General features: G+C 36.8%; 1 protein-coding gene across 1 annotated transcript in view; it reads left to right on the top strand.

The window, feature by feature from the left end:
• Nucleotides 1-27,408, top strand: part of LOC132105887 (membrane-associated guanylate kinase, WW and PDZ domain-containing protein 2-like) — a 219,299-nt gene that overhangs the window by 141,655 nt on the left and 50,236 nt on the right. Inside the window, exons 4-9 of the mRNA XM_059511367.1 lie at nucleotides 1,042-1,257; nucleotides 4,170-4,374; nucleotides 8,091-8,170; nucleotides 14,024-14,081; nucleotides 18,293-18,414; nucleotides 23,404-23,586. Coding sequence (XP_059367350.1) covers nucleotides 1,042-1,257; nucleotides 4,170-4,374; nucleotides 8,091-8,170; nucleotides 14,024-14,081; nucleotides 18,293-18,414; nucleotides 23,404-23,586 — 864 coding nt within the window. The remainder of the gene's footprint in view (nucleotides 1-1,041; nucleotides 1,258-4,169; nucleotides 4,375-8,090; nucleotides 8,171-14,023; nucleotides 14,082-18,292; nucleotides 18,415-23,403; nucleotides 23,587-27,408) is intronic.

Here is a 27,408-nt window from a genome sequence, read left to right as displayed (position 1 = left end):
CTGTCGCTACGTCCGACAATCAATGACGCTCACACGTCACAAATCATGTTCTCAAGCAGTGAAAAATACATTGTCTCATTATTTAGGAATCCCTCTAAAATACATTTTTGTCAAATTTTTGCACATTGAAAAATAAATATGATCCCGCGCTGTCAATCATGTTTGCACACTGCCTCCGAAACTTTCATCCGATGTAAAAAAAATACATTTGGATCGAGTTCGATTCTTCTGCACTTTTCGCATCCATAGCAAGCACTTTAAGAGGTGTTTTAACAATTCAGAGCAAATGTACACGCAAACGGCAAAATCCAGAATGGTTATTGTGAAGTTCATCTACTTTGTCTCTCAGCACAAAGCACTGTGAAGATCCTTGCACACTGAGTGCACAGAAATTGGTGGTCTTCTTTTTAATATGTGGCTCTAGTATCACTAACTAAGCATCAAACTGAGCCACTGACATCCTGAAGTAAACTTTGAATCGCCCGTGATAATCCTGCTGCTCCTTAATAAGGAGACGGAACTCTCCTTCCTCTCCATATCTCAGGTCTGGATGGACCCAATATTTGCATTCTTTTTAAGAAGCGAGAGGAAAACAAAATCATTCTCCCTGCTTAAAGACTCCATTTATTACTGTTTTGCAAAAATAATTCACAACAGATTAATTAATATGCATTGGACTGCAAAGTTTCTGTGCGTGACAAATTGCTAAATATAAATATAAAAAATGCATCCAAAAATTTCGGATTCAGTGTGCAAGGACCTTAACACTACCCCCAAAAAAATATATATATTTTTTCACTTTAATGTCATGTTGCTAGATGTCCATAAAAGATGTGTCTGCAGATGCAGCTCACTTCAGGAAGCAATTTTGTCCCTAAAGTATAACAACAGTAAACACCCACTGGAAAAAGGTGCCTTGCTTATTGCCAGAGAGGCTGATTAACAACATGCAGGAAGCTTCATCTTTCTCCATTCCTCCAGGTGTGACATGGTGGTGGCAGAGCTTACATTATAAACTTTCAAATGTCTGATTGGTTGCAGATAACTTTTACGGCACCCCGAAGCCCCCGGCAGAGCCCAGCTCACTGCTGTTGAATGTAGCTGATCAGCTGTTGCCAGGTGCAACACCCAGATCCCAGGGCAAACGCAGACGTAACAAGTCCGTCAGCAACATGGAGAAGGCTGGCATCGAGCCGCCCGAGGAGGAAGAGGAGGAGAGGCCCGTCATCAACGGCAACGGAGTGGCCATCACCCCAGGTGAGGAGCTCTCAATCAATTTAAGACGAAGAGAGATCTTGTCATGTGTGGCTCTCCGGTGTAGTAAATCCAGATACTGCTGTGACCTCAGATCAGGGTTACTAGCATAGAGATGATTACTGTAAGGCCACTAGGTGCATCATCACAGCAACTGCCTCCACTCTAAATTACCTCATAGTAACCACTGTTGTCAAGGCAATAGCCTAGCAACTGTCGCGCCAGCATGTTATCACACGTTCCTTGTTTTTGCGCTCCATAAGAGCGGCTCTGTGGGGCAGAAACGTGCATCAAGTCTGGATGTACTGAAAAAAAACTTTTGTTTTCTACTGGCTGTAATACAGCAGTATGCCATAGTGATTTAGAATCTAACACAGGGAGAGAATTGTTGATGTGTAGAAATATAAAGTACTGCCAGAGGAAAATGTATTGCTCAGAGCTCTTTTTTATAGCTAAGTGCACTTAAATTCAACATGCAATCAAAATGGACCCTATTTGCTTTCTTAATACAAGTTCCTGTGTTGTTGTTGTTTTGGTTTTTTTTTTGATTTTGTACAATTCATCAGTCCATGTTATTTGAAAGAGGGGAAAAATCTGAAACATTTAGTTGACTGCCTACACTGGAAATAATGATAACCAAAGGCCAAATAGCAGTTTACGCATTGTTTTCCAAGGTTTTCTGAATTCTTACCCGTTTTAATTGAATGTTGGTTAATGTTGATATAGTGATGTTTATCGCAATAATGAAGATAGATTTGAAAAATAAGTGGGGGACCCTAAAGGGATAGTTAACCCAAAAATAAAAAATTTGTTCTGAGAGATTTTTGTACCTCCATTGAACTTCCACTCAAACTTTGATACTTCCCAAAGTACATCAAGACACTGCAGCAGAAATCCATATGAACTGAACTCTTTAATCCAAGTCTTCTCCTTTATGTTGAATTTTTATGATTTAATTTAAGCTGTTTCAAATATAAACCAATGCACATAAATAGAGCAAATCAAATATGGCAAATGGAAACTCACTTATATTTGCTAAAAGTTTGAGAAACCTAAACGGTTCTTGTGTCTTAAGCATGTACAGTTAAAGGGTTAGTTCACCCAAAAAGGAAAATTATGTCAGTATACCGTACACACAGTTTCAATGGAGGGACTGAGAGCTCTCGGACTAAATCTAAAATATCTTAAATTGTGTTCTGAAGATGAACGGAGGTCTTACGGGTTTGGAACGACATGAGGGTGAGTCATTAATGACATCATTTTAATATTTGGGTGAACTATCCATTTAAGATTTACCATATTTGAAATTCATTTGTGTTTCAAAGATGAATGAAAGACTTATGATTTTGGAACAACATTTTGTTAGATGCCAGTGTTTCCTGTCAAAGTTATGCAAAGATTTGATTTCAAAAACAGTATCATTAAGTAGCTATTAAACCATATCTTATTTAACCTTAGAATGATCTCAAAGTAAAAAGAGGTGCTAAAGTCTGATTTTGTGGTGGCTGTGCTTTTAAATTCAATTATTATAATCTTAATTCAAGTGATGAAGGATTTTGAAAGTCTGACAGTAATCAGTGTTGCCTGGTTTACATGTTTGAAATGTAGAAATTTAAATGTAGAAAAGTAATCAAAAAGTAATTGAATGTAATCAGTTACATTAATAAAGTTACTGAAATTTTTACATTTTAAATAGGGTATTGTAATCTGTAATCTTGCAAAGTTTCTCTTAAAATTCTTTAAGAAATAGAAACCAATAAGACAAATTTTGACAGCAAGTAAGAGTATATAATAAAGCTTTGTTATTAATGTGGATTGCTCAAATAATGTGGCCTTGGGATTTTATGTGAAATCTCTGACTTTTCATTGCATGCTATTTTGCGATATCTGAGCACAGTTTGAAATGTTGATGAAATGTCTGAGGGGACACATTCTTATGAGATAAGAATGTTCTTTATTTCTGTTGTGAACCATCTTAGATGTACTGTTTCTGTATTTGATATATATATATATATATATATATATATATATATATGGTGGTTTGCACATGCCTGGAACATATTCTATATTTATCCACCATTGGCAAGTGTGGCAAAAAGGTGCTGTGCGCCTTTGATGGTTTTAAATGTCGTCTACTAGATAGACAGCTCACTAGGTTTCAGAACCGAGCTTGTGTGTGTGATTGAGTGAAACTGTCCTTTCATTTTTCAGTTGATTAAAACATCAGTATTGCTGAATGTTATGGGATTTCGGTGTCTTTTTCGTTCGTCTCTCCCTCTCTCTTCCCCTCGTTCTCTCCTTTGGGACCTCCAACCTCCATAACTCAAACTAGGACACGTTCGAGTCTCCATTTTTTTTCTTTCCTCTCTTCTTCTCTCTCACTTTCTCACCGCAGACTCCATTTTAATCACTCCACTCTTATTTCACCGTCTCAGTGCGGCTAACTCCATCTCTGTCTGTTCTTCCATCATTTCTTCCAGTCTTCTGTTGTTCTTTTTCTAACAAGCCCCTCTTATAGTGACCTGCTTTTCAATTCTCTCAGAAACTCCAAATCTCAGTTACATCTCCCTCTCTTATAAATATTTTCTCTGTCTGTCTCGTTCACATTCACCGGTTTTGTCTGTAGTCTTGGACTCTTGAGTTTCACCAGACGTGCCGATAAAAGTTGGAGACGTCTCCCAGAATATAGCGCTGGACTATTGTAAATTTGACAGCTTCTTTTTATAAGTGTAGCTTCTCTTGGTGGTTATTCTGTTGAATTGTATTACACCATTCATATTTTTTATCCACTTCTGCTGTCTGATTCTTTTTAATTGAATGAGGTGTTTAAATCGGAGATGTAGGCCTGCAGTTTCTCTTGTCTTTAGACTTTTCATTACAATATTGGTGAAAAGTTTTTTTGTTGCATGTTTCAGAGTCCAGTGAACATGAAGACAAGAGTACGGATGCCTCAGGTGAGATTCCTACTACATGCCCCTCCGAAACCTCCACAGATGCCCCTAAAGAAGAGACAGAGCCACCAAAATCACCTCCCAAACCAGACGAGAATGACGAGTTGGGTCCTCTGCCAGATAACTGGGAGATGGCTTACACTGAGAAAGGAGAAGTGTACTTCATAGAGTGAGTATCTACAGTATATCGGTCTGTTTTTCAGCTAATTAGAATAAGAATGGTCAAGTATAATCAACAGCATTGTTTAAAGGTGCATTCAGTACTAAGAGAGTTCAATGAATGTGAATAGTAATTTTGAAAAAATATGTAAAATCAAGAACCATGTTGAGATCACCTGACCAGCTAGATATATTAAATTATATTTTATAATATGTACTGCATGTGTATAATATATAGTTAATAGTATTTTTGTCATATATTTTATAATAAAACCAATATATTTCATCAACCCCATGCATGGTTTTCCCATAGAACTGGGCTGCTTGTAAAATGTTGCTGCAGGTGCATATTTTTTACCTATATTTGACTGACATGCTTGTATTGAAAAATTATATATTGTACCAATGATAAAAGTATGCTAGATGATTATTTTAGTGAGAGAAGACCCCAGGTTGTGAGCCTCATGTGACTTCCTTTATGAAAACAGATGATTACTACTATATTGTGGTTTTCATAACATAAAAATGACTGTAAAGCGTGTGTTTTAGTTATGGAAGTGGCATGAGTTTTGATATTTGAGTTATGGTCACTGGGCTGGTTTTGGGATTTTTATTTAAAAAGTATCTGAAACTTTCAGTGGCCTAGGGCAACTGTGAATATAAATTAATAGAAATCATCGGAGCTGTTTTTTGCATGCATTATTCAGACCATATTGAGCCTTGATGCTCACGCAAGAAATACAGGTTCTAATTCTAACATCTGTTGATTACATTTCCAAGTCTTTCTCTGCTTGGTCACTGAAAGATTTTTTGTTGTTTGTTTTGTATCTTTTCATTTGATTTAATTTATTTTTTTTAACCATGACCAGACCATGTACCTGCCCACATGCTGTTTATTAAATGAGTTAATAGAGTTAATTTAAAGCCTGAATCGCTGAAAATATTTAAATATTGTGCAATGGCACAATCATGAATCAAAACCACTGTAATCCAGCCACCTGAATCATCTCTTTTAAATGCAAAAATAGTTTTGGACCGCACAGCACATCTGGATATACGCCCAGTTATAACACTCTATTAATCATTTGATTTATAGATGAAGCACTGTTGTTATGATCAATACAATTTTACACATGCATCTCTGTTTACACTTGTTTCCATCGATCATAATAGTGCGACATTAATTGCACCATACTTTTTCATTTCACCCCAGATGATTAGGGACATCCATAAATGAATCATCCATTTGTTCATAAATACATAGATTGCCATTTATATAATGAGGTTATATAAAGATAATGCATCTTACTGATTATGTATTAATATAAATAAATTAGTAAAAAGAATATATAAATATACACACTTTGATCAATTTTCTAATTTTTTTTTCTATTTTTTTTTTATTTTTATATATGATACCTGTATGTCCCTTACTAGGAATGTGTTTGAGTGTGTGTGTGTGTGTGTGTGTGTGTGTGTGTGTGTGTGTGTGTGTGTGTGTGTGTTTAATATTCAAACTGTGACTGTACAGTACTGTATTTTTCCACAGGGACAGTAGTTATTTTCTGTTGTATCGTTCATAACAGAAGCTGTATGTGAGTGACTTCGAATGATGCGAGGACAGTCTGTCACTGCTTCATGAAACACCACACACACACACAGTTTGCTCTGGCCCACACAGTGTGACTATTGAGGATTTAATGGAGTTGTCAAGCAGCCAATGGTGCCTTGTTTTTCTCGATCTCCCTCACAGACAGAGCGTCTTTAATTCTCAAACTGTAGACACTTCTCCATATGTCTATCTTTCACCATGCGCGCACACACACACACACACACAAACACACACACACACACTGGACCAGATTAATCACGACAAAATGTCTCTGTACATGCATTTAGTCACATTTAAACTCCCAAAGCAACCAAACATAAGCTGCGGAAATGCACTGTGCCAATAGAAAGTCCTTTGATATGCTTTTATATTAAATAAATTATATTAAATATTAAATACATTTTCTGAAAGAGAGAGATGAATCATAAAGAGACACTGGAGAGGAAGACATAAATTGAAAGACAGAGACACAAGGGCAGAAGTGTGGAGTGTCACAGAGAGTGAGCACATCAAAGGTGCCCCATCTTTTCGCCCCTGGCTGCAATTTCTCTTGCCAGTCGCTTGGCTGAGTGCCTTCAGTCGAGTCCCATCACTGAGACAGTCGAGTCTACTTTTATCCAACTAATCTCAGAGCTAGTTCTTCTGCTACTTTTGACAAAAATGAGTCTGGGGGGGGGATACACTGGGCCCCCAAACATACTGAATGTATGTGAATACATAGTATGCATGGACAAAAATGCTTCTTGCTTGTGTTCGGAAATGTGCCAGCATGCAATTAATAATACAACATACATTTTTGGAGGTATAGTGTTGCTGTCGAGCATCATGGCAAGCTATTTTGTTTTATTTTGTTTTTAGTTTAGGTTATTTTTAGTTGTTGTTTTTTTTTTGTTCTGTTTTGTTAAACCATGACTTTATGAATAGTTTCAGACCTTGTTGATGCCTAAATGCCCTTGTTTTTGTTTTGTTTTGTTTTGTTTTTGTTTAATGTATTAACAAAACAAAACCAATATTGTTTTGTTGGGTGTGTAATTTATTAAACCATGACTTTGTGATTAGTATCAGACATTGTCAGTGCCCAAATGCTCCTTTTTTGTTTTGCTTTGATTTTGTTTTTTTGTTGAACCATGACTTTGTGATTAGTGTCAGACTTTGTCAATGCCCAAATGCTCCAGGCTATGCTGTACCTGTTAAAGATGCAGCAACATTTATTTTTGATAGCATTTAAATTGTAGCATTTCGTAGCAATCAACAGTTAATTCATTTTGACATCAAAAATCATATCAAAAGCTGGCATCCAGACAATCAAAAATAAAATGGTGTTGCGCAAAACCATGCTAGCCCTTATGCTTATGTAAAATGGTGTTAAACCAGGAAAACAAAAAAGAAGTTGAAGTGTTTGGAGTCATGACAGGGTAATAGAGGCAATTCGTAGACCGCTTATACTGCAGTGCTATCTCAATATAATTGTAAATAATGGATGTAGCATTAATTAGCATAATTGGCTAGTTAACGAGATGTTAATGTTGTATGAAATAGAGAGAAGGTAGTATCAACATTTTAAAAGGATCTGTCTCACACATACACGCACACACTCACATTTGCCTCATCATAGGAGCAGTCACGCTGCTGGACTATGACTCAAAAATTCAGATACTTTCAGAACTTTGTTGGAGACTAAAATTAATAACAAAGACAATTAATTAGCCATTGGTAAGCATGGTACACTAAGCCACCGAAATCTGACAATTTTGCCAAATCTTTCAAAAGAAATGTTTATTATGACTGCTGAAATTGGTCTCAGATAACAAAACTGTGAGGAAAAAACACCTCCATTATACAATGTCACTCACATCTTCTTCACCATCTCTCTCCTCCTCCTCTCTTTCTTGCTGTGCTAATGAGAAGCTTACAGCTAATTAAAAGTATCGATTGCCATTTTGTTAAGCTAAACTTTTTTTCTCACACTCGTTTAGAGATGAGCTCTCCAGAGACTTCTTTTCAGTCTCTCAAGTCTCCTCAGCATGACGATTTACAGTAGCGGTTTGCACCACTCTCATCTCTCTCTTGTCTTCATCTCTTTTCCTTTTCTGCTCCATTTCTCTCCTCTCCAGCCACAATACGAAGACGACGTCCTGGTTGGACCCCCGGCTTGCGAAGAAAGCGAAGCCCCCAGAAGAATGCAAAGAGAATGGTTAGTGCGGTTATCTTTCATTTCTCTCTATATGTTTTGACTCTCCAAATGGAGGAGTTTGGATGGCCAAAGAGAAATGTTTAAATCTACTGAAATAAAGCAACTAGTTGGTTGTGTTTTAGCAATTTTACTACAGTTATGAAGTGTTGTCAGGTGAAATGTGTAGCGCAAATTGCTTATTGGTTTTATAAAACAACAGAAAAGGTCTGATCTGATAAAATACCAATTTTCCAAAAATTCTTTAATTAATATAGTTCATTAGCCTAACTGCTGGCTGTTTATGGTTGCTAAGTATAAGTTACTTCTATAAAATTTATTTAACTTCAGTATATAAGGGCTATCAATATGTTTCGAGTCAAACCTTTTTTATTATTATTGCAAAGTAAAATCATGTAGCCTTTTGCTATTGGTTTTCAAAGCAATTGGACAATTTTGTTTGGCATACAGTATCAAACAGTCCCATAGACATGGAAGAAAGGTCCAGAACTGTATCTAGAGACAATAATTTTTTTAGAGAATGGGTAGCCAGCATGTTTCTGTAGGGCTGCCATACTGCTGAGTTTAACTCCAACCCTAATCAAATACAAATACAAGTAAACCAGTTAATCAAGTGTTTCAGGATTCATGAAAATCACAGCAAGGTGTTTTGGACAGGGTTAAACCTCAAGTCAACAGGAAGATAGCCCTCAAGGAGCAGGGTTAATGAACATATTGTAGAAATTTAACAGGCATAACAGGCACAATACCAGTATAAAGATAAATGCCTATTGGTTTATCGTTTGCAATGTCTGCATTACAATGCAAATACAGCATTTTAAAATTTAGCATTTTCCAAAAACTCAGTTTTCCTTCACAAAAAAGCCATCTCAGTGTGAATGGAATTCCAGAAAAATATGCATTTTCAAACTAAAACATATTATAGTGTGGACAAGGCCTAATAATGTCCTACCAACCCCGAACAGCCTAGCAGCAGTATAACAACACCCTGGCAAACATCTACCATTACCATATCAACCTCCCATAAATGCTAAAAGGAACATTCAGAATACCAAAAGAACCACATTGCAGTGCCTTGGCAATGTCCCACAACACCTTTGCATTGTAGTGGCATGTTTTGCACAGAACAGCCAAGAAGATCCTAGCAACTGTCTCACAATGTCATACCAACCACCCAATACACCCTAGCAGCCACTTTAAATGTGCTTAAAAAAAACACTGAGTGGTGGTGAATTTTGCACTGGCAAACACCTCTCACATATTCTACAGCAAGTGTAGCAATCCAGTTTTTCCTCAGGTTACTCTCCACTATACTTCTAGCACTCATAAGTGTGTTTGTGAAATGATCTTGAGCTGGAGCATCTCAAAGTGAATACACTGTTAAATTAATCATGTCTGCAAGTGTATTCTCCGCTGTTTTACCTGCTGTAAAAGGGTTTATTCATCACCACCTTGCACTAAAAACTAACTCAATGTTTGCGGTATAATCAACTGTGCCAGGGCATCAGGGGCTGCTTGTTAGCATGCATGTGCGAGACAGCGCATTTCACATGTCAGCGGATTCCCGCGGTTCAAAGGCCTGTCAGCTAGCTAGCGCTGTGTTTCGAAACTGAAGGGAAGACACAGCTCTGGATGCAAATCAAAGTCATCTGCTGTTTTCTTTAATACTGTCACACTCGTGTTCCTAGACTGTTTGTTTCCCCGCGAATATTTACCGCAGCATGGAGTGAAGTTTCCGTAGATATGCCACAGTTGTCTCTCCTGTTTACCTGTCATCTCGCCTCTATCCCTGTGTCGATGTTTCTCTCTGATGGTACGAATTCCCTGGGTTTGCGAGTGAATGAATAAGCACAACTATCATGTCTCTCTGTGTCTGACGCTCGTGTTTCATCGCATTTCATCATTTCTGAAGCCATCACTGTCAGCGAGGACCCCGAAAAAATATAACATATTCACAAGCGCCGGGAACAGGTGGAGATATAATTACAGAAACAGATGCATGGATGGACTGATGGATGGATAGGGCTTTATCAATTGACAGCTGTTTCAGTGCAGGAATTATATTTGTTTTCTCAGTGATAATGTACAAATTAGCTAAATTAATGAACAAAATGTACACGCCAAAGCCCAACAGAGTCGCATAACAGCACACATCGGTGTGATTTTCCCCGAGATGTTTATTCATGAAAGTTGCATGAGGTGTCACAGCAATTCTGTTTCATTGTGCATTATTTTTATTAAAAAAAAAGATAAAAAAAACAGATGCAACAGGTTTTTCTAATGCCAAAGAAAGTGATCCATTCGTCTCAATGGCTGTTATCTCAATTGGCTGCAATACTTGCTTCACAGGCATTTTTAGTAAGGGTTAGGTGAAATGGCATGTGTGTGATCACTTTATATAGAGCGCCGAAAGTAAAAATTCTGTTTGATTTTGAAGTAGATTTTTAACAAAAACTCATTAACTGTGAGTTTTTAAGTGATAATACATATATTATATTGTTGAAGCAATCAGCCTGCATTGTTTCAGCTTATTTTTTAAGAAGTCGTGTTTAACAGACCAATTCCTGGCTAAACTACATTACCCATGATCCTGCAAAGAAATCTCCACCAATCAGAGAATTGCAACTGGCACATCATACCAAAGAGGCCTTCCTACACTCTGTTCTTCTGTGTATATTTTGCTACGTTTAAGCTTAAAATATATTGGTTCTTTATATATAATTTACAAAATTTCTCAATTTTTAATTCCGTTATGTCATGCTTCATGGGATTGGAGTTCTTTCCCTCATTAAAAATACACAGTCTTGTACCTTTGTTTAAGCCATTTACACTAAAAGTGATTTTATGGGACTATATCATGGTCTTAATTTGAAAATATTTGACCACAGATTGTGTGTATTTCAGTTAATAAATAAATACGATATTCTAAATTTGAAAGCAAATCATTTTCTTGCTGAGAAAAGCTGTCCTTTGATTCAAGTGTCATAAACATTAATAATTGATCATGAATACATGAATTAATCTCATCAGGAAATAAGACGTTATAGTCTTTTTATAGAATGTTCTCAACTCTCTTCCAAGCTCATAGTATGTCTGTGTGTGTTTATCAGCAAAAGATGTATTGAGGCATTATTGATGGGTGTTATTTTGGCAGATAGAATCTGGCAGACAGTTGAAGATGACAATGCAGAATTAAGCGTTTGTTTTTATGATAGCACGCACTAACGCCATCCATCAGTGAACTTTAATGCTTGGTGAGAGCTTGGTGAAAGAAGAGTAAAAGAGGCAGAGAGATACACTCAAACCATCCCGTATAGAGCCGATGCCCCACTGTTTTCTCCTCCAATTCCCACTCATCCTTCTATCTCCTGTCAGCTCTTTATTTCTACATTAGTAATCTAGCAGCATAGTCAGCTCAGCCTTGGTTTGAATCACCTTTAAATGCTTGACTATGCGACACTTGAATTCCATGACTGGTGAGATTTATATATATCAGTATCATTATATTATTATTATTTGACTCTATAACTTTAGCACTATTGTAGCATTGTAATTCTAAAAGGCATCTAACACTAACTTTCTCTATTCTTTTTCCTGTAAAAATGACTCATCATGGGCACATCATGATTTTGTCCTTTAAAAAAATGAATAAATAAATATTAAGTACAATAAGTAAAAAGATAAGTACAATTAGTAAACGGTTACCAATCTGTCACCAAGTAAATTCTATCAATTTATTTACTAAAAAACGCTTTTTACTCACATTTGGCATTTATTTTGGGTCATGCCTTTAAACATTGATTCACCTAACATACAGTATACAGCTTTAGTTCATGTTGTTTCTGCTTTATACTTGCTTTTTTTCCTTCCTCTCCTTCCTTCTCTTCCCCACCCTTCTCATTTTCGTAAAGGTCAAAGCTTTTAACAAAAAGATACCGCTGCCTGTTTTTACTGCAAAGGGCAGGCAGGTTTTTAAATAGCAAGATTATTTAAATATTGTGCAAACAAAATGCAAATATTGAAGAAGGTAATTAGCTTGAGTTCACGGTTCTCAAGGGGTACGCGGGGTGGGTTACTCTATATTTGGAGGCCATGAGATTAGTCCAAACTTTGTTAATGTTATTTATATTTTGCTTTTGAACATATCGCTCACTTGTTGTAGCCAGAGTGTATGATTCTTCTTGCATGTCAACTGAGTACTTTTCTAAAAACCTCAGTTGAACCCACAGACCTTCACGGTTGAAAGGAGCATGAGGGATTTTTATGCAAAAACATTTTATGTAGTTCAACTCTGCTCTGTTTCAGTGTCAAGATCAACCGATCAGTTTTCCTGAAATCATCAGTTTTTCATTAATCTCAAAATAAGGCCAAGAACTCATCTGAGAGTGCAAGTGGTCACGTGTCAACAGGAAGCATTGATGGGATTTACTCAAAAACACGTAACAAAGTTCTACTTAGTCATAAATCATAAGTATGATCACTTTGAAAAGTATTACTGCACCTCTCCTCGACAAGATGACAGTATTCATGCTCGTAGCACAAATGGGAGTATTACACCACTCATTTAATTCTTGTGGTTAGGGGTTTTAGTTCAGATCTCCAACCCCTGTAAATGTTCATCCTAAAGACTGATCTGTGCACTCGGTAGTGGATTTCTATTTTAATAGGACAAATACCAAATCATAGCACAGCAGTAGAGTAATACCCAATGGCGCTTTGATCTGCCTGTGTGTGTGTGTGTGTGTGTGCCAGCTGGATTAAGTGAGAACATCACACATTTTCTGTCACTTGTAGTTTGTGATGTACACAGAGTCTGGTGTTTCACCCTGCTCCTCGCTTCTGATTGTATAAGTTGAGTCTGTGTGTGCTTGCTTGTAATTGTTGTGTTTCTTGTCACTTTGGTCTAGAAGCTCAGCGGGTGTGCATGCTATATGGAACGTGTGCATTCAAGTGTGTACTCGTATATGTATATTTTAGTCTAAATATCAATAATATTTCAGCCAAAGGACACATGAATTTTGAATTTTTTTTTTTATGTTCTCTGTCTTATTATATATGGTAAGACACCAACTCAGTGTACCCTCATTTATTAAGCATGAGGAAACTGTGCTAGTCATTTATGCAGAATATTATTTAGTTATAAAATTATTTATTTATTACATTTGAAAAGGTGGTTGCAGAACTGTGGGAACTCTCTCTCTCTCTCTCTCTCTCTCTATGTTTAAATGTATGTTCAAATGTCTGTCTTTTTTAATATATTTAGTTGCATATATTTTTATTTTTTGTACAACAAACAGTATTTTGCTATTTAAATATTGATCACAATATTATATTTACCAGTAAGTAAAATCAAACCATTTTTAAAGCCAGGAATGTCAGTATAAAAGAGTTATTCAGTAAGTGCAAGGACAGAGATAGGTTCTGCCATTTTCAGAAAAGTGCTTAGACAAAAACAAAACAAAAATCACAGGCAATGAAAACACCAAATTTTAATTTCAATAAAAGCAACATATTTTATTCTTTGCAACCCATTAAAATGTCATGGCGATAAATGAGGGCCTGCAAATTGGATGATATTGTGAAAGACTGTGAACAAAATTTAAGAATAAAATGAACGCTTTATTTTAAAAGGTATTGTGCATTTGCACACTAAATCTTTCAAATAATAATGTTAAGTTCAGTATTCCATTAATTGTATCAGTAAGTCATGAGGACACACATAGCCCACAAATGGCACCATTTCCAGAGAATGAGCCGATGTATCCAAATAAAACAGAATTTTCACTCTATAACTGCAACATCTACCTTTGAATTAAATGTTCTTGCGGATGTAATTGTTTATTGTTTGTTTTTCAGAGCTTCCTTATGGCTGGGAGAAAATCGATGACCCTGTTTATGGAACCTACTATGTTGAGTAAGTTCAAGCCCTTGAGTTAACACGCACGGTTTAATGACACTTTGGATCCCTATGTTTTCTCACAGTGCTGTATTAATTGGTTATACTGCTGCTTTGCCATGCCCAGGCCGAAAAACAGCTGCTCTGTTGTTTCCTAATTCAGCTCGCAGAGTGCTTGCGTGTGTGTGCCATCATTTTTCTTGCTTAATGCACAGTCTGGTGTGAGGTGGGACTATTTATAGTATGGCTTGCTAGGCTACTCTTCCTCCCAGGACAAGAGCCAATAATGCCGCTGTAGTATCATGTGGATACATAACCGCACACTCTTTCAAACTAACTATCTACAAACCTGCTTTGGGATGTCGTGCGTTTGTCATTTTAATGATTTATTTTATTTGTTTCTTTCTGTCTGTTTGTCCATCCATCCACCCATCCATCCACCCACCCAAGAAATTATTATTATTTTAAGCTATAAAATATAGTGTACACTCTTTTCTTTTGTCTTTGTATATAAAGGGAGAAAAACACATCTTCGGTAGTAATTGTACAACTGTGGGTTTTATGTTGTGGAAGATGACAGCTGGAAGATCAGAGGCTGCATCTGGTGTGAAATGACTGTAATTTACTATAAATCTGTGCCTAGTGGCTTTTAAGAGGAGACAACTTAACAAGAACATTATGCATAAAGCTTATCATTTGTATTTGTGTTGTATCTTCAGGTTAAACAGTCATCACTTTATCCTTACAGCCGTTATTTAATCAGACCAAGCCAGAACCATTTCCAAGGCTGGTTTCCACTTTGCCAAACCTTGGCTTAATGTTCCATAAGAAAGTATGGAACTGATCTCAGATAAAGTACTAGGGACCGAATCCATTTGCTCATTATACTTTGATCTGCTGAATCAATTTCAGGCTTTAGATCTTAAAATAAATCTAAGACCAATGTCTCACAAATTGACCTTGTGGAGTCTTGGCACAAAGCTGTAATTACAAATGCCACGTCTTTACACCAAAACATGACCTCTTTTCAAAAGAATGCCTTTTAATGAAACCTAAATGTCTTTGTACTCACAAATGGCAAGGTTTTCAGCAGCGCCTTTTAAAACAGATTGAATTAATTCTGACAGCAATTGTTTTACAGAGAGTCAAAAGAACCTTTTTTATTTCAGATCAGAGGATGCTCTTATTACTGTCTGATCTCACTCTTACATCACTCTTTTAACAAAGATGCACTAACTAGGCTTATGTTTGACTCAATGACCACAGCTTAAATGATTTGTTAAAAGGTATTAAAATAAACGCTCATGCTTTCATCTATAGTGCATAACATTAATGGCTCATGTCAATTTTTGTTTGCTAAGTGGTGAATTGTTGGAAGGGAAAAGAAATTTGCATTGACCAACCATGAAAAAATGATACTGCAGGTTTTTGCAGAAGTTTTCAAAGTGTGCATAGCAAGGAACCAGCATCATATATACAAGTTATCGTTAATGTTAATGGAATATTCCAGAATGCATATGCATATGATAATTAATCAATTATGGCAGATTAAATCAATAGTGTGGATTATAAAAATATTTCATACAATATAATTTTTTAAAGGTATAAATAAATATTAAAATATGATATATTCATAACACTGTAGGCTGACGATTACACTATAGTAGTGTATGCATTTACCAAATAGTTCTTCAATGTCAACATTGTTGGTGCAGTTTACTGTAATTTTAAATCATTTAAAGAATTTTTTTTTTTTTGTATTTTTGTTTTTTGCAAGACAAAGCATTTTACTAGAGTTACAAATACACCACTTGGTGTCCAATGTGACATCTTTGTCCTGAAGCAAAATCAGTTCAGTTACAATATTGTAAGTAGGGCTGGGTAAAAGTTATTGATATCTTGAAAACTGCGCCAATGGGAGGTGAAATTTCTGGGGGTGATTTACTAACAATGCGCAAATTAAAGAACACAGATGCAACATCTCATTTACATATTGACCAACGCAATATACAAAGTCCAGCGCAAATCAGAGTAGTCACAAATAAAGCATAAATAAATAAGTAAAGAAGCCACAGTACGTTGAAAAGAACCAGAGGCCAAAAAATGAAGGTTGTCTAAGTCAAAGTTGTCTTTTATTTCCTGAAGCAAATAAAGCTTTTTTGGGTTTTTTTTTTTGGTTTAGGTTTTTTTTTGGGCTGTTAAATTATGGCACAAATGCCTGTAATTTGACGAGCACAAACGTTAGTAAAACACTTTACGTGATTCATTTGGATACTCTCCTCCCACAACTTTTGCATTTGAAAGGGAAACTCCTAAAAATGCATATTCAGTATGGTCAGGTGCAAAAATAACTGTGTCCACGTCTTTTCAGCGCTAATTCTTCACTATGCATCTTTAGTAAAACCTGACAGTACTATTTTAACGTCAAAAGACAGTTTGCGCTAGCGCAAGCTGTTAGTAAAACTGGCTCAAAGTCTCATATTTTAAATTCTGTCGATTTTATTACACTATTCAGACAATAAATAAATAAATATGGTTTTGGTAATGTAGTATGTTCGTGGGAGGAAAGGAAGAGGACAAAGGGGTCGGCTGGACTGCTGACGAATTTATTAAACGAAAATAACTAAAAGTTCACAAACACCCAATGGTGACTTTTACTCTGACACGTTCGCACAACACTTTCGATTTACACCTTCCGGTTTCTGTTTCTGGCTCGGGTCAGCAGTCCGTCTCTCTCTCGCTTGCTTCCGTCTCTCCTGGCGTTTTATACTCTCTCCACGCCAATTACTGGAACAAGAAACAGGCCCTAATCTAGCCTTGGAGTTATGATTGATGATCAGCTGACTTTCTCAGACCACATTGCTAAAACTGTCCGATCCTGCAGATTTGCTTTATTCAACATCAAAAAGATCAAGCCCTTTCTTTCGAAACATGCAGCACAACTCCTTGTTCAAGCTCTTGTTCTGTCCAGGCTGGACTATTGCAATGCCCTCTTGGCAGGTCTTCCAGCCAGTTCTATCAAACCTTTACAATTAATTCAGAACGCGGCAACAAGATTAATTTTTAATGAGCCAAAAAGAATACACGTCACACCTCTGTTTATCAATTTGCACTGGCTTCCAATAGCTGCTCGCATAAAATCCAAGGCATTAATGTTTGCCTACAAAACTACCACTGGCTCTGCACCCATTTACCTAAATTTGTTACTTCAGACTTATGTGCCCTCTAGAAGCTTGCGTTCTGCAAGTGAACGTCGCTTGAGTGTGCCATCCCAAAGAAGCACAACGTCACTTTTACAGACTTTTAAATTAAATGTTCCCTCCTGGTGGAATGACCTCCCCAACACAATCCGAGCAGCTGAGTCCTTAGCCATCTTCAAGAATCGGCTGAAAACACATCTCTTCCATCTTTATTTGACCCTCTAACTTTAACACTCACTATTCTAATTATATTCTTTAAAAAAATCTACCTACCTTTCTAATCTTTTTGTATTCTATCTTATTTTCATTTATTATGCAATTATATATATGTGTGTGTGTGTGTGTGTGTGTGTGTGTGTGTGTGTGTGTGTGTGTGTGTGTGTGTGTGTGTGTGTGTGTGAAAAGATCTCTAACACTAGCTGGCTCTATTATTTTTTTATTCTATCCTTTATTTTTATTTTTTTATTATTATTTAAAATCCCATGCTGCGTGTACTGTGTTAACCTATCTGAAACTTGTTATAGCACTTATATATCATTGCTCTTTTTGTTGTTTTTGATTGCTTCCACTGTCCTCATCTGTAAGTCGCTTTGGATAAAAGCGTCTGCTAAATGAATAAATGTAATCGTTCGCATATTGTTAGCTGGAATAAACTACACATTATTTTGCCCAATTTTCAATTTGGACAATGTCAACACTAGTTGCCAAAGCCAGTCTACAGATATTGGGTTTTGGAGGTGACAGATTTCACAGGAAATTGTGCAGTAAGTGTCAGGCACATTAGAATCAATTGAGAGTCGAGTCTCCCATGCACTTTACATAATCATTGTCTATTTGGAGTTCATAGCTGCTGCCTACTGTATGTAGAGTGTCGCAGATCAGTTACTTCAGTTAAAACACTATCTGTGTAGGCAGTAGACATCAAGGCAGCTAGCTAGATTGCTCATACATTGTATAAACATGTCCTATCAAGTAGTCACTCAAGAAATGCACTTGAATGAGTCTCTGTTTCTGGTTTTCTGATTGCAGTCACATAAACCGAAGGACTCAGTTTGAGAATCCAGTTCTCGAGGCGAAGAGAAGATTGCAACAGCAGCAGCTGATGCAGAGTCAGGGCTTGTCCTCTCTCCCCCTACCTACAGTCTACAGAGGTAAAGTGTTATTGATATTGTTATCCAAAAATTAACAGTGTGGTACTAATGCAAATCTATGCAAATCTGATTAAAGCATCATGGTGTTTCCAACCACCCTAGCTTAGGCACACACCGAAGACATCTTAATAGTACTTATCTTCTCTCCATGCAATGACATGTTTAACATCAAATCTGCTGAAACTATTGATTGAGGTTTGAAATTCCTCTGTCTCTTATAGTAACACAACTAAGCTCAGACATTGTTTTTGGTAGTGCACTATCTGTGCGTGAATCTTATTGTCCATACCTTTAGTATGATTCATTTGACTTCACCCAAGAATGAAAACTCTGTCAATATTTACTTGCGCTCAAGTTTTTCCAAAACTAACTGACTTTCTTGGAACACAAAACAAGACAATTTAAAGAATTGTTTTTTTTTGTGCACTTACAATGAATGTTAACTGAATTTAAAGCATCAGAAACGATGCAAAAGCACCATCAAATATCAAAAAGTATCCATAGGATTTTATATACTACCAGCGAAGCCAGTTTTCTGTAAAAGTCATTATTCCCTGATTATGTTCACCTTGGATGAGATGTAACCCATTGTGACCGGATCATTGAGTCAGTAAACTAAAGTTGAGAACCAAATTAGTCTGATTAGTTGACAAATCATTCTGACTGCTTTTTTTTAACCTGACCATCTGATTTATTGGCAACATTTATTTGTAGATTGTACATACTGTAACTGATTCTCTCAAGAACTTTCATGACTGTACCAAGTCAGTCATGTGGACTGATCTTATATTTACACAAAACTGTTGCATGCTTTTTGAAGTTCAAAAGCTGTAATCTCCATTCTTTGTAATTGCTTGGGAAAATCAACCAATACATTATTCAAAATATCTTCTTCTTTGTTCCATTAAAGAAAATAATAATTTAGGTTTTGATTGACATGAGGGGGAGTAAATAATGACAGAATTTTCATTTTTGCATAAACTAATCCTCTAAATCTACCTGTACAGTCTATTCGAGCTAAGCCTGAATGCATCCTGTTTTTTTTTTTTCAACTCAGTTATCCATTGAGAATGTGTTTCCTTTCATAATATGACCTTGAACTGATTATGGTAAGAAGTGTTTCTTGCAATAATTCCTGTTTAAATTAATCCATTCAGCATGGTCATGCTGTTACCCACATAAAGGTAAGAGGCGGAGTATACTCAGCCAGAATGGCGTAAACAAGAAGAACTTTCTCTAACTTGTTTCATGCTGCACTGAAAACCTCCAACATACCTACATTATATGGCCAAAGTATTACATGTAGGCATCTGAACACCACATATGTGATTGATACACATTTAATGTCATAGCCATTAACAAGAAGTTGATCCTCCGTAACATGTCTCACTTTTCTATAAACACGAGATTTTAAACCATGTCTGTAGGGATTTGCTCCTGTGTAGACGCAAAATAGCATCAGTGAATGTCAGTAGCTGTGTTTCCACTACCAATTTGTGCGAAAACATTACCATTATTTTATAAATATCGCTAAAAGAACTATTGCAAAATGACAGTGTTACTTAAAATTAATTTTCCTTTCATGGTAAGTCATGTTGATGGAAGGGATAATCCAAGCATTAATGGCAAGGAAAGCCCCTTATACTTGAGAGAGGCCACGTATAAGGTGTTTCTTGGAGGTTATTGTCAGGGGTGCACATAAGTGGTCCGCAGGTCCGCATTCGCGACCAAAATAAAAAATGCATTATATAAATATGTTCTGACAGCGCATTTGTGTACCGACATGGTCGACAGCTGTTAATACACAATTACCATTTTAGATCACAAACTGTGATCCAAATCCGGAAGCGCGTATAATTACTTGCCGGCAACCTGCCAAAATAAAAGCAAAATAAAAAAAAATTGAATATATGATGAAAACGCTTTTATTTATTTATTTTTTAGATGCTTTTATCCAAAGCGACTTACAATTGGGGAATACATAAAGTGATTCTTCTTAAAGAGGCAAACAAATGAAATAGTAGTAAATATTAGCATTTTATTTTTAAGTTTATTATAAAATAAATGTATTTGTATTTAATACTAGGATTGCCTTTTATTTTTAATAATATTATCACACAGTATTATTTAGTTTATTTACTATTATTTTTTTATTTTTTTAAACTAAATAAAGTGCAATAATATTATAACTATTATCAATTATTTTTTTATAGTTATATTTAATGGGTCACGCTATATGCAGTGTGAGGACCAAACCAAATCTCTAGGTTCTCTTATGAGAACCAGGCTGAAAAAATTATGTGCACCCCTGGTTATAGTACATTAAAGAATGATCATGAAATTTTACATACACCAGGTGATCTGTAATTCCTTTTTTGAATTGCCTAAAAACCACCTTATGTGAGCATAAAAACCTTTTTGCGATATATGAGAGTTTTCGGGACATGTTTTCATTGGGCATATTTTTAACTCACAATATTAATTTGAAGGGTAATGGAAACACAAATTGTGTTCATCCCTGTCGTGTCTAGATCAGGTTTGGTCTTTGTGCAGGCCAATCCAGTTCTCCCATACCAGAATCATGTATATGTGGACTTACATAGTCATTCTGCAGCAAAAAGGACCCTTCACAAAATTGGAAGTTCTGTATACTGTTACTGTTATTTTCATTAGATCCCTAGTCACAGTGGTTCATTTAAAGAGGGTGTCCACATACTTTTGGCCATGTAGTGTCTGATCTTGTGTCCAAAAGAAAGAGGTTCAGTGGTTGTTTAAGATTTTAGCATAAATGCACCATAGAGGACTTAGAAAACATATGCTTGATCTGGGTGTTCAGTCTATCAGATGCTCAGATGTTAAATGAAGACCAATTCAGAGTGTACTACTTTAATCTACAGGAAAGCTTCATCCTTCATTATTAGGTCAACCCTTGTGACAAACACAGTTTGCCAAGTTCCTGGCTCAATATCCTTTGTTTGCCCTGGAACCGGTCCTAACCATATTCCTAAACCCAACCCTAATCATAACCAGCCCCCATAAACAAAAGTAAAATGATAGGATGGTAATGTTCTTGAGGCTTCAACCCTATCCTTAACCCTAAAATCCAATTGTTAGCAACATTGTTCCAGGACCAACAAGAATGTTCAACTTGGCAAACTCACTTTGGATTTCCTGTTGAAATGTAATTCTTTTATGTTCACAGTAAGCCAACTTTCTATCTTTTAATACCATTTATCAGTTTCCTGTGTGAGTTGATGATCCAACTCCAGCCCTGTTCTAGCTCTAAACTTTGTTCTAAAATCAGAGTGTTGGGAAAGTTGTTCTAGGTTCAACAAGGATTTTCAAGTTGGCAAAATCACCCAAGAACTCTTTTCGAAATGTAAACCTTCTACTGTATGTCGATAGTAGACCAACCTTTTATCCTTCAATGACATTTCTTGATTTCCTGTGTGAGTTGAGGGTCTTTCTTCTATGTAACAGTGGAGGAGAGCCCCTGCTCTGCCACCTTACCCAGGGCCAGACTGGCATACGTGGGTCCTCCTCCAGAGCGCTCTCATAGTCTCACTGACCTGTCTGAGGCCCCGCTGTACCGGGTCGGTGTGTTTGGACTGCATGGTACGTCCCTAGACTGGTGCCCCCTTGTGCAAGATAGGACTTCACCAGGAGACTATTTGCCTGGCCTATTTTTGCATAGCTGGTTTTTTATTTAAATTTTTGCCTGTGCTTCCAGGATACTCATGAGTCCACCTACCCTGCTGAACAGACCAGTATAACTGGTCGGCATCATATGTTTGGAATGCTGGTTTATAAAATATGCCTATTTATTCCACAAGGTCAATTATCTAGTAGAGGATGGTCGCCAAGTAACCAACAATATCCAGCTAGTCAATTCGCTAGGGTCGTCTAGTCAGATTTTTTTATCTGGATTTTTTTCCTTTTAGCATTCAGTTTTAGCTTTAATATTTAACACATTTAAGATTAGAATTAAGTTTAATATATTCATAATTTAGGGTTTATGTCATATTTTGAAAGCAATATACACAGATCTATTCTTACTGACTGTTAGTGCTCTAAAACCATCTCTAAAGATGTCACACAAACACTAACACCCCTTTTCAAGATCCAATCAACTCCCGATAGACAAAGGCAATGTACTCTTGGGTTGTGAATGCCATTTTATGTTGACTTTAAGATCATCCAGACAGGCTAACAACTACCATCCCCATTATGTATATTGACAAATAAAGCTGTACCAGATGTTTTGCTGGTGCTTGTCCACCAGCTGGACCAACACCAAACAAACATGGATCAGCATAGAAATTCATGCTGGTTTTTCAGCAGGGTATCTGAACCAGCTATTGTCCCTAACAAACGCATGGCATAAACTGCTAAAGGACTAGAATTGGCTAAGATGGTGATCAAAAAGACTTAAGAACCTCTCAACTAGGAAAGTGAGATGGAGTGTCTATGGCTGGCATCTTGTAACTCTATACTATGTACTGAAGTAGGCATCTCTTCAGTTTCGAAGAAGCAGCTCTTCAGTACAAAAATCCTTGTTGATGTGTGGTTACAGCGAAAACGGCTTCTCCAGAACAGTTTTCAAGACTGCTTTTCTCCGCTCTGAGAAAGTAGAAGAACCACTCTGCCTGTGCTGGTTCTTCTTCTGGCTTTTTTTTTGCTTAAGTCTTGGTTGTCCCGAGAGACGGCCCTGGACAAGGCTAAACACTATTTAGTGTAACATTGGAGTACGTTTAAAGAGCCAAAAGTGAGGTTTGAGCAAAAAACAAGCCATCATGTTCCACTCTGCTCTTGTACGTTTGGCTGCAAGCAGAGCGCTTGGCCTTCTACCCACAATTCCCCAGTGTGATGTGATCTGCTGCTTTTGATGGGTTTGGAGTGGCTTTTACAAAATAACCCATTAATTGGGTCTGGATATCTTCTGCTTGATTACAATCTCATGTTTCTCTCTGCATTTCTTCACCCTTGCAGAAAAGCCTCTGTTCACACGGGACCCCACACAGCTGAAGGGCAGCTTTCTGTCTACAGCCCTGCAGAAAAGCAGCATGGGATTTGGCTTCACTATCATCGGGGGTGACGAACCAGATGAGTTCCTACAGGTCAAAAGTGTCATACCAGATGGACCTGCTGCACAGGATGGGAAAATGGCTACAGGTAAACACACACACACTTGCAGGTCGATGTTTGAACGGCTCTAATGTGCTATTCACACTCAAACAGAGTTTCCAGCTGGCCAGTCTTTCTCAATCTCAGTAGAGACCACACTACTGCTGAGGCTGCTGTGTGAATCTGTCATTGTATTGGTTGATAATGCGTTAGGGACATCCAGGGTGTTCAGAGCATTTACGGACAGTATATTTATTGGCTTTGTTTGTCATTCACAGCAGGGCGCGTGTCCATTAATCACTGAAGTGCTTTATGAACCCTGTAACTCCAGTCCAACCTAGTAGGAGTGTGACTGCGGCTGCATAACTCGCACACATATATCAGCATTGAAATATCTCTTACATTCAGAGGGACCCACAGTGCAGGGTGCAGAACATAGTCAATGCGTCTCCCATGATGCCATTTTATTGTATTATTGTTGTTTCGTAGTTGTGGAAATTATCCTTTATGATCCGTTCCTCTTCTTTCTGCTCCTCTCTTCCACCCTTCATGCTCCCTCTGGATTCCTTGTCCTACTTATTCCGTTTGCAGTCATACACACACACAGACAGTGCTGTGGAGGAGCTTCAGGTTACGCCAGTGTGAAATATTCAATTTTGCTGGATTATGGAGCTCGGAGAGGAAATCGAACACGGACACAAACGTCCTTCAAATATGGACATATCTACAAAACACGACCATCGCTGTTGTTGGGGGTTATTACTTTTGAAGACCCTATGTAATTAAAATTTAGTTTATAGCTTTGAAGCTAATCTGTGTGCTAATTTACTCCGAAATTAGTTATTAGCCAAGAAAAACCGGACAAAAATATGAATGATTTATCCAATCCAATCAGATGGACTCTAGAATGGTAATGAAATGCAGACTATTTTTGATATGTTCTACACAAACTTCCTTTTTCACCAGGACATCAACACAACAAGCGATTCCAAATTATTTGCACTTATTTATCACCATTCACTGAGCAAGTAAGGATGGATTTGGGTTCATTTTGTGTTGGCTACGACATATAAAACCATGGGAACCTGACAATATGTAAAGGGCATAAGATATTATTTTGAGACCACAAAAGATAACAAAAATCCTTATTTAATAAGTAAACAGACTTGCATGACCACATAAATCAGGGAACATTAGAAATGCAGGTAACTATTTTTTTAATTAACACACATAATGTTAATCTTTAAAACCATTAGTAATATTGGTAAAATTTTACATTATAATCTAGACATAAATTGACTCACAGCATTTAAATATGATTGATTTAACATTTGTCAGTTATTCACCATAACATAAAGATGATTATTGGTTATTTGTTATGCATTTTGAATGTAAACTGTTATACTAGATTTTCTAATAATTAGAGCTATTCATTAGGAATTTTTGTTAAGGCAAGTCTCACTGTCATACAGTATTACTCATATTTTATGGTTATGTAACATGTTAAAAAACATTAACCACCACAAATAATCATAACTGTTTAACACCTTATACACAACTTAACATTAATGTGACGTAAAAATGCCACATATCCCTCTCTCTCTTGTCCTCCCGACTAAGTCCTTTCTTGATAAATTAAAACTATGATGCAGAGTGCTGGGATTTGCTGCGTGACATGCTTCACTTCCTGTGTCTTAGAGCCCTGCCGTCCGCCCCATCCACGCCCACTATAGATGCCTCTGCGGTGCTGATGTTTACTCTGCTCCTCACAGCTATGCCTGAGTCCTCTCATAAAGAACTTAACAAGCAGATAATGAGTTGAATCAGGTGCACCAGTGTGTTGCTGAGGGACAGGAAGCACACAAGTCATACGCCTGCTGGAGGATCTCTGCATTTGATGTTTAGAGCTTCATTTGTATACAAAGTCTATTGTGGCTCAGCGGCGATATTTAGAGGATTGTGTATTGATTGTGTTAGTTTAGAATGCCAGTCACAGAGCAGTGCTCCTCTGGGTTTCCATGCATGCACAGACATAAGATTTCTCAGACGTTTGCTCCCAGAGCACCTCTTATGTTGTCTCACTTTCATTAGTTTCACACAGCTCTGTTTCTTGTCAGAACAAGATTGAAGTTCAGAGTGTATTGTTTTTGATAAGTTTTTTTAGTTAATATATATTTGATATATTTGATGGTCACGCTGATTGTCATTAAATTAAGTGTTGTAATTTAAATTTAACAAGAAGTAGCAATAAAACAAAATATCCTTTAATAATAACTATATTTTAATACATGAAAAAATGCTGCGCAAGGGCCATCTGAATGAATAATTAGATTAATTGTAACTGACCATATGAATTAAACTTACTGTACATTTTTACTATTAAGATTTAAATCAGACACACTATTAATACATCTCTATTTAAATGCTCTCATACTGATCAAATAAAAGGTGATGGCTATAACCCAGCCTTAGTTTATTTACACAATTTTAGAGGCTCTATTGTCCAGTGTCCTTATTATAATGAAGCAGAACATAATATGGGAGTTGTTGAATTTAGAATTTAGAAGTTTGAATTTTAAGAGGATGATAATGTCTTGTTTGTGGGAGTGCAGTGATCTGGTTTGCCCTGTGGAGCTTCAGCCCAGGTTGATGCTGACATAAAGCTAGGTGTGAAACAGCGAGGTCACACCGATATCATTTGCTCTCTGGAAGCATGTGAAATTATTGATTGGAACACCAGAGGCTCTAGGCAAATGTCGAACGTATTTACTGAGATTAATTAAAATTCCTGCACACATCACACAACAGTCAGGAGGGGACAAGCCTATCGATAGACGCGTACGGCACTGCATGAAATATCTCCAGGAAACCTGTAGCACAACAGACACACCGGGTGAGACCCCGTCATCATTTTTATCCAACAAATGCATTGGCCACATTTGAGCATCGTCTCATTTCCATAATAATTGCATTTGTGATATTTAATTATTTGTCAGCATTTGCCAGATGAAGGGCAAAGCCTATATTTGGCCCGAAACATACTGTACGTGAATGTAAACGCAAGCTCAATTTCACATTCTGGCATGAGTGAATGAACATCTGAAGGCCTGGTAAAATTCTTGATAGCTGAAGATCACAATTAAGTCCTGAGGTATGGTGATAAAGTAGGATTGAGAAAAGGATTGAGTAGGTCCCTCAAATTGTTCCTTCAACTGGTATGCTGTAATTGTCACAGTTGCCAGAGGAGACGACATGAATAAATATTGCATGACTGCGATCGTTGCAAATTGGGGGAAAGTTTTTCATCCTGATTAGACGGACTGTTCTTATTGGGTAAAATGTATTTTTCCCCTCAATGGCTCTGTTCCAAAAACTAGAGCTGTTTTGCTCTCAGTTTTCTTTTTCGTGGGGAAAAATTATTGATTTGGAACATTCTACACAGGCAGTGAGTCACACAAATGGTGCTTTTCATGTGAAGCACACAGGAGATTTGATGCCTCTAGTTAAACAGTCTTTAAAGAATATTAATGGTATTTCATGATAAGTTGGAACCAGTCCTAAACAGCCCAAATAAGATAAGGTTCAAAAACAAGTTTCCAAATAATAATGAAAAAAAAAGTTAAATAATCTAATGAATAAACTTACCATTTTCTGAAAGAAGAAAAATAGGAATTTTAGTGTATCCAGCTGGATTTTATATAAACTGTTAGATCATTCTTAAAGGGTTTGTATTCTCGGTAAGATTGGTTCCAAATTATGATAAATACTTTACAAGCATTGCAGTTAATTGCTGTTTCCATGGTCAAAATGTGTAGTTTAATTTTAGCATGACTTATCACTCTCATAAGCACAACAATACACAGCATAATA

The sequence above is a fragment of the Carassius carassius genome, chromosome 26 (assembly GCF_963082965.1).
Source record: "Carassius carassius chromosome 26, fCarCar2.1, whole genome shotgun sequence".
Classification (NCBI taxonomy): Eukaryota; Metazoa; Chordata; class Actinopteri; order Cypriniformes; family Cyprinidae; genus Carassius; species Carassius carassius.
Note: the sequence above shows the minus strand (reverse complement) of the source record. Positions and strands in the feature narration are given on the sequence as shown.